General features: G+C 36.9%; 1 protein-coding gene across 2 annotated transcripts in view; it reads right to left on the bottom strand.

Annotated features, from left to right (window-relative positions):
* Positions 1 to 828: 828 nt before the first annotated feature.
* The window catches only part of kif18a (kinesin family member 18A), a 56,012-nt gene continuing 48,730 nt past the window's right edge, over positions 829 to 8,110 (bottom strand). The window contains exons 15-17 of one of the 2 annotated variants that reach the window (XM_003225630.4): positions 7,139 to 7,240; positions 6,170 to 6,279; positions 829 to 1,897 (exon numbers count right to left, since the gene is read on the bottom strand). In XM_003225630.4, coding sequence (XP_003225678.2) covers positions 1,782 to 1,897; positions 6,170 to 6,279; positions 7,139 to 7,240 — 328 coding nt within the window. In that variant the 3' untranslated portion in view covers positions 829 to 1,781. Of the gene's footprint in view, positions 1,898 to 6,168; positions 6,280 to 6,756; positions 6,826 to 7,138; positions 7,241 to 8,110 lie in introns of those variants that run through there. The other variant, XR_001730739.2, reaches the window with a different exon arrangement.

Below are 8,110 nucleotides of genomic sequence, written 5' to 3'. Positions count from 1 at the left end.
GGTGAGAAGGGCGGAATATAAATACTGTAAATAAATAAATAAATAAATATTATTGTATTATATTTATTTATACCCCGCTTTATCTCTCCAAAGGGGACTGTATCCAGTGTGGATCCTTGCTGTGTACTAGGGACATTATCTTGCGATGCCTTATTGATCCTAGGTGTTAGTGGGGGCCTGTCATCAGAGTGTAATGTGATTTCCATGGCTTTGATTGCCTTTCATGGATTGATGAGCCACAACTCTTTCTGAACAGAGGTAGCCTAGCCTCCTATCCATTTCCACATCCTCTAGACTACTTCAGTGCATATTATATTGGGCTGCCTTTGAATACTGTAACCTCAAAATCAGGTTACTGGGTTGCTTTTGATGTCACCATGAATGGCTTAGATTTTTAGTATTGCTCAGATACCTACATTAGGACCAGGTCTATTTCTGGGTTGTGTACTGACTGCTGGTGTTAAATGTCTCTATCTCTTTGGACCATTTAAAGCCTCAAACAGATGAAAAAGTTCTACTTAAATAAATGGTTTCACTTAAGCATTTCACTTTTAAGCATTTTTGCCTTTCCTGTCCTGTTGAAGAATAACTCAGGACTACGTAACAATGTTCTGATTTATTAATCAGAACAAAGTTTTAACAATTAACCAGGAACAAGTCTGATTGAGGCTATCTTAACACAGAAATGAATGGGAGAAGAAAGCAGATATTCCCTTGACCAACTTGGTAGAGATCTTACCTTACTTCGTTTGACCTAAAACTTGGTACGTCTATGCTGGAGGCAAGAACTGTAACCCTGGGAGCCAGAAAAAAAGCAGTAGCTGTGGCTAACATTTAATAAAACTTTATTCACAATTAAGAACATTAATCTATCTCATAGGCACAAGCACAGACACATGTACAGAGAGACAGAAGAGGTTGTAAAAAGAATAATAGTACATGGGCATATTTTCTATCAGGTTGCTTATCATTCACATGCTGTGTGCGGCAGAAAAGAAAAACAAAAATGAACAAAAAGATACGGTATACTGTTTGAGACCCCAAATGAAGAGAAACAGATTAGTTTTTTGGTAACAGAAAAAGGAATGAAGAATGAACAGAAATTTTAGTAAAACATAGTAGAACATGAGTATGACCTATCTCCTCCAAGGGCAGCTTACAGATCTGTAAAAAAGGAAGAAGACCTGTGCAGAACATTCCTGACTCTTTCCTAACCCCAGCAACAAGCATTCAGAAAACAGGTATAAAAACTTTCACACATGCTGAAATACAAGGATGTCTGCCCACTTCTAGAATGGAACTCACAAGTTTTGGAGATAAAATCCAATCCTTAACCCCAATTTGAATTAGTGGGAAGATTGTAAGTCAATGTATAATTTCTACAGATTCAATAGAGCTATTCTAGTCTAACAAATGCATGCCACCCTTTGATCCAATCAATCTTGTAAGGTATTTATTTTGCTGTGACACATTGAAAGGGACAGAGGTTAATGAAATATTTGTTAAGTTTAGCAATGTTTCCATATATATGAATAGCTAGTGAACAATAAGCCATAGTCCCGTCATGAGCTTTAAAAAATCCTATTTGTACATTAAAATGGGTAGTTTTATTTTACATACTTAGTGAAGTTGCATTCTAGTGCAATATGTTATACCATGAAGCACCATCCCTGATAAAGGGGAAAGGGGCAAAAAGAAAAGTGGAAAGTTCACATCTTCACGCTTGTTAATAAATTAAAATCTGTAAAAAGTAAGTTTTAATTTCTGCAGAAATGAGCTCTTCAAAATGCTGCTTTTGATCCTCCTGACTTTACATGTATTGTTACATTTTCTTTGAAATGACTTTTGACAGGCCTTCTCATTGCATTGTGTTGCTTCCAGGTTCTTGTTCTAACTCCTGTGAAACAAAGAATAGCCATGTTAAAAAGAGAAAAATGACAGAAATAGAGATATCACCATGCTGATAAACAAGAATACTCTTTCCTTGTTTTTTTTTAAAGTTACCATTAAGCTGTAGCTGCTGAATAGGATAGAAGTTACTCTTTTTCTTACAGTACTAGATATATCTGTTTATCTGTAAAATCTCAGATTACTTCAGATGACTGTATGTGGGGGCTGCCTTTGATAACAGAAAACTGCAGTCAACACAAACACACACAATAGATATCTCTATTATTAAGAAAACTTGATAACAGAGTAGAGAATAATTTACTAGTTAGAGGATTGGTAGGGAAGGGGTTTGTAAACATCTGTGACTTGTAAGGGGGGGGAAGAGTGGATGGGATAACAAAGAATTGTAAAAAAGTGATTTGTAATTGTACAGTATTATGATTTTGTATATAAAGTGCATAATGAAAATTAAATTTAAAAAGAAAAAAGAAAAGCAACAACAACAGAACAGAACAAATTGCTAACAGAGATTGGCTGTATGAAAATATCATGCATGTTTTTGAAAAGCTACTAGTTTACTTCCAAGCACCATTCCTTGGATTAATTTTGTGCTGCAACTCTATATGTCATAACCAAGGAATAAAGCCTAGTGAGTTCAATTAAATCAGCTTCTCAATATATATTAATGAGAATATGGTACTAATATATACAACACTTGATGACAAGATTGGAACAATTTCTGTTTCCACCAGAACCTGGTCTGAATGCCTCATTGAAGTTTTATCTCCATTTAAAATATGGTGGGTGGTGACTGAAGACAGTCTCTTTGGCCTATCATGGCGTTTTTTACTTACTTATTTATTAGATTCCTAAATCTTTTACTTTGTATGCTGCACAGAGAGCTATGAATGACTAATAAGCATTTAAAAAAATAGAATCTCAGGCAATGGCTATTTGTTAAAAATGTATTGACTTGTCACAAAAATCTTCTGTAATTCACAAAACCTTTCATCCTGGTTTATACAGAAATCTGCTCTCCATTGCCACTAATATTTGTTATGCTAATTCTCTTGCCAGCTTAAAGGGTTTTCTACACTGAGCAGGTCATGGCTCAGCAGTACAACCCATGTTTTGCATGCAGAAAGTCCCAGGTTTAATTCCCAATATCTCCAAATAAGCTTTGGCTAATCCTGCTGAAGAGCTGCTGCCAATCAGTATTCATCATTTTGGGTTAAGTTGGATCAATAGTCTGACTTGATAGAACACAATTTCCTATATTCCTTCCACTGACTCTTCCTCAGTATGAACATGAAGAATCTGTAATGAGTGTCAGCTTCATGCATGTCCAAATAATGACTCATGCCATGAAGTGTCAACCACACTGTATTCCTCTATTATCATATCACAAAGATTTGTACCAAACTTTAAAGTTCTTGAACCACATACACAATAACCTTGGGAAGATTCTGTTCATGTATTCTCCTCCCTTTAAAGGCCCAGCCTTCTATCAAGCAGGGTAAATTCTTTCTGGTGAAGATATTACAATTAAGAAGAAAGCTGGGATCAGCTTGCTGGGGAGGTTTGACTTTGGAACCCATGCTACTTAATGGGGTACATGTCTCATACATGAAAGCATAAGCAGCTGGTGTACAGATCTATCAAACGTGTCTTTCATAGAGCCATCTATTTGATGTCATGTTAGAACAATAATTAAACACTCATTTTATGCAAATAGGGCTATGATTTCAAGGATTAGGTAGAAATGTTCTCTGGTTGCCCACAGTGACTCTTTACTGCCTCTGTACAGTTTATCTTGTTTGGATTAATGTAACACACTCTATGTGGAACTACTTTTGAAAAGTTCAGTTGGATTAAAAAGCTTCAGGCAGATTGTTAACTGCAGCTGGCTGCAGGAAACATACAACTATTTCGATGCAACAGCTCTGCTAGTTGATAGCCTGATTCTGAGAATAATTCAAACTACAGGTTATGGCACATAGCAGAGGTATCAAACTCATTTTTACTGAGAGCCACATCAGGCTTATGATTGCCTTCAAAGAGGCCATCTGTAATTGTAAGACTGTATAAATGTAACTATGTTGCCCGGGCTTTGAAAGTCTCATGAGCCACATAAATTGACGTAGCAGGCCAGATTCGGCTAGCAGGCTTTGTATTTGAAACATGTGGTCTATAGAATCTAAACTATTTTTTTTTTCCTGCATGTTCTTGTACAACCGGTCTCTTCAATCTGCAGCCCTTCGGGTGTTTGGGCCTCCAACTCCCAGAAGCCCATGCCAGCTTGTTCAATGGTCAGGAATTCAGGGAGATGATGTCCAAAACATCTGGAGAGCCACAGGTTGCCGTGCCTGTGACCATCCCCTAAAATCCTTGAGTGAGAAGCCCTTGTCACAATGCCACCAACTCCACATGGACATCTAGTAAGAACACAGGAGAGGGCCATCTTGGTAGCTGTTTTCAAGCTGTGGCACTCCCCTACCCAGGGAAGCAAGGATGCTTCTTTCCTTGCTGTTCTTTCATTGACAAATGAAAGCTATTTTGTTTCTAGTATTTAATTTTCATAGGGTGTAGTTTTGCTGATTTTTTTTGGGGGGGGGGGGGGGGGAATAATAATAATAATAGCAGCAACCACCATTACAACCATAATTATGATGATCGGCTTAAGCACGAGTCTTAGAATATTTAAACTTTTTGAGATTCTAAACATGTTTAGTGTGCTGCAGCATCTTCATTAGCCATTCAATTGAGCGATTCTTTAACAATACAATTACAGTAATTGATGTTGGTATCCTTTATTACCCAACATTTAGTACAAATAATTAACATGAAAGCAGTATTGTATGGAACACTAATAAAGCAGATTGAGGGTAGACACTACATGCAACATTTTCACCAGATGAACAATGTAAGGGGAACACTAATTCTTCTGGGAGGATGGCAGTTTAGAGAACTATGTCTCTGCTGCCATCATTATGTAAGCTCCAATAATACTGTATACAGGGTCAGCCTTGGAAGATGGTGAAACCTATTTACAAGGATTTCATAGGAAGACTATGCAAGAGCCTGAATTAGACTTAAATCCTTTTCAATGTTGCATTCTTTCTCTCTCCAGTAGAGAACCAGATGCATCCAGAAAGCCCACAAACAGAACAGTATTTTTCACTACTGCTGTTACCTTGTAATTGGGATTCAAAGGCACAATGTTTCTCAACTTGGATGTAATATAGTGCCATAATATCTAATAGTCATTGCCAACCCCATGAATTTATTGAGTGTCCCATTACAGCCAACTAAATTGGTGGACATTACTATATTCCAGGGCAGTGAATTATTCAGGTTAATTATATCTTGTATGAAGGAGTACTTCCTTTTATCAGACCTGCATTTCCAATCATTTAGCTTTGGCAGATGACTCCTGATTTTTTTATATTATAAGAGAGGGAGAAATTTTTTTTCTATATCCAATTGTTCCACAACATGCAGAACATAAAACATGTTTTATCACACATCTTTTCCCCTTACACCAAGTACCTCTTAGCGTTGTATTCTTTCTAAATAGAGAAACCCTGATTATTTTGGTTGAACTCTTTTATAGACTTTCTTAGATATTCTTTGTGATAACAACCACAATTGTACATGTTCCCAGTATTCTTTCACTAAAAAGTCAGTTAAGTGTATGGTATTGGTAATTTTATTTCTGACCTCTTTCCCAAATGATCTCTAATATAGAATCTGCCTTTTTATTTCCCAGCTTAATGACTCCCCACCCTTTCTATTATGCAATTAGATTCTTGAAGGCCCAACAGTACTACCCTACACACTTAAGAAGCTTCTAAAATCTGTTGGGATATATATATCAATGTCTCTTTGCCAAGACCTCTTGTTTTTTTTCAGCAACCTGCTACTCAAATCTGCATTAGAGCAAGCAGAGAATTCTATTATGATTTATTGTCTGCTGTCCAATGGGTTAAATTTTCATTGGCCTCAGGATTCCATATATGCTGACAAACATATGCTTCTTTTGTACTCAATGTGTCCCTCTACATATTTTATAGTAAACAAGAGAACTGACTAAAATGTTCTCAAGAAGCAAACTATTCATTTTCCAAACTGGGTGGCTATATTTCAGTCAGCCTGACCGTGTGAATTAACATAGCAAATAATTATAGAGCGTGAACAAACTGAAAAGTTCAGCCTGTAATCCTATACCTCTTGTTTAAATTTATAAATGACTACTAAAAATTGTAGAATGGAGACTTACCTGTACCTATGGGTACTCTTAGAGGTTTTTTACTCAACACAACATCTTGTTTAATACGTTTGGCAGCCATTGGACCTTGCTGGGTTTTTAACTCAGTGCCTAATGTGGAACTGAGAAAAGAAGTTTGAACAAAGTGTATATCAAAACAGTTTTAAACCACTATGCTTCATCTCAATTCACCACAACACAATGTTAATGCTCGTGCAAAATCAATTTAGTGCCATGTGAACCAGCAGGAACACTGTGCAGCAAGGTTTGGACTCATTTGCTACTCTTCCCCTGCTATGCAGTTGTGGTGGTGCTTAGAAGGGTATACTTGAACATTGACTTTCCTGTGGTTTGCTGTGTTGTCTAGATACACCAATAATCTGTTAAATCAGTTCCTTAATTGGGCATGTTTAACTAACCATAGTTGACGTGAACTACATACAATTCTGAGTTCAAACAATACAATGTGTAATTAAGTAAAATACAGAAATCTACTTTATATAATACTATTTAGCTCAGTATTGACAGTAGTAATACAATTTAGCTCACACTGGAAGTTGCTTTCTAGAGATTCAGGCAGGATTCGTTCCCAGGCCTACCTGGATATCCCATGTGTTCCCTGGTAATCCTCCATCTAAGTATTAATCTGTCCCAACCCTGTTTAGCATCTAAAATCAAATGAGATTGAATGTGTTTAAGATATTGTGGTACCACAAGACTTGCTCCTGCTCATTTGTATTACACTACCACAGTCAATATTTGAAAATAGAAGAGACACACAATCTGTAACACATTCGCTACAGAAAGCACCACTACTAAATTTCTTTATGAGGTCTGCATTTTATATTCTTTTTTACCCTCAGGAAAAGCAAAAATGTAATCATAATTATTGGATTGTTTCAGATTTGATGTGCAGAATTACATTGATTAAATTAATAAAAATAGATGAAACTTAACATACTACTTTGCAATATTACATACCCTAATTTCCTTTTTCTCTCTGCAGCAGATGTCATTGCCATATAAGATGGCCTCTCATGTATGGTGCCTGGCTGTCTATTTAACAATGAAGTCTGGCCAAGTCTGGAATGAACAAAGGAATCAATCAATCCATCACTGAAACACAGAAGAAGCAGCACCAGAATTTTTTTTAAATGAAGGCAATACTTTGTTCATTTTACTACCATCCTTCCTGGGTAGCCATGCAGACTGACTGGATTCAGGAGGAGCAGCAAAAACAATGAGGATCTACTGAGAAATATTGGCCAAGTATCTACAAAATCTCAAATTACATACAATGCTGTCAAGAATGGGGGAATATGTGCTGCTGAAAAGTCCTGTTAGACCAGAGGTAAGCAACTGCAGAATGTTGGAGGGACATATTGCCCCTAGGAGACCTTGAAGAGCCACATCCCTCACAACAACTGCTCCTGCCAACAAATAATTTTATCTCTCAAACACTTTCTAGGAGATAGAGGAACATATTGCTGTGCCTTCCTAGGTGCCCAGAGAGCATTTTTGGGAAGAGGGGGATTGTTTTGAATTTGTTATAACCACTGGAGGATCTGCGGGTTCCAAATATGGCAGAAACACCCTCCACACCTTCAAGAGGTTGTTTTGTGGCCTCAAGGCCCTGAATACCATAAAAAAAGCCCTTGGGGACTGCAGTTTGTTCACTAAAAGTTTGTCTTAGTTTCCTATCCTATTTCAGCCACACAACTACTTGCAAGAAGCCACTGGACTCCTATTTCTGCTTCTGCCCAAAACATGTCCAAATGACATTGTTGATGGATCTATAGACATTCCATTTAGCCAGCCACTGAAAGACATATTTACCATGAATGTATCTGATTCTTTAACATAATTTAAGCTAGTGGTGATGACTACCATCTTGTCTTTGCTAAATTTATTTGAACTAATTTTACTGGGTTAAAAGTTATATATAAGCAAATC

The sequence above is a fragment of the Anolis carolinensis genome, chromosome 1 (assembly GCF_035594765.1).
Source record: "Anolis carolinensis isolate JA03-04 chromosome 1, rAnoCar3.1.pri, whole genome shotgun sequence".
Lineage (NCBI taxonomy): Eukaryota > Metazoa > Chordata > Lepidosauria > Squamata > Dactyloidae > Anolis > Anolis carolinensis.
The sequence above is the reverse complement of the archived record's forward strand: the minus strand, read 5'-3'. Positions and strand labels throughout refer to the sequence as shown.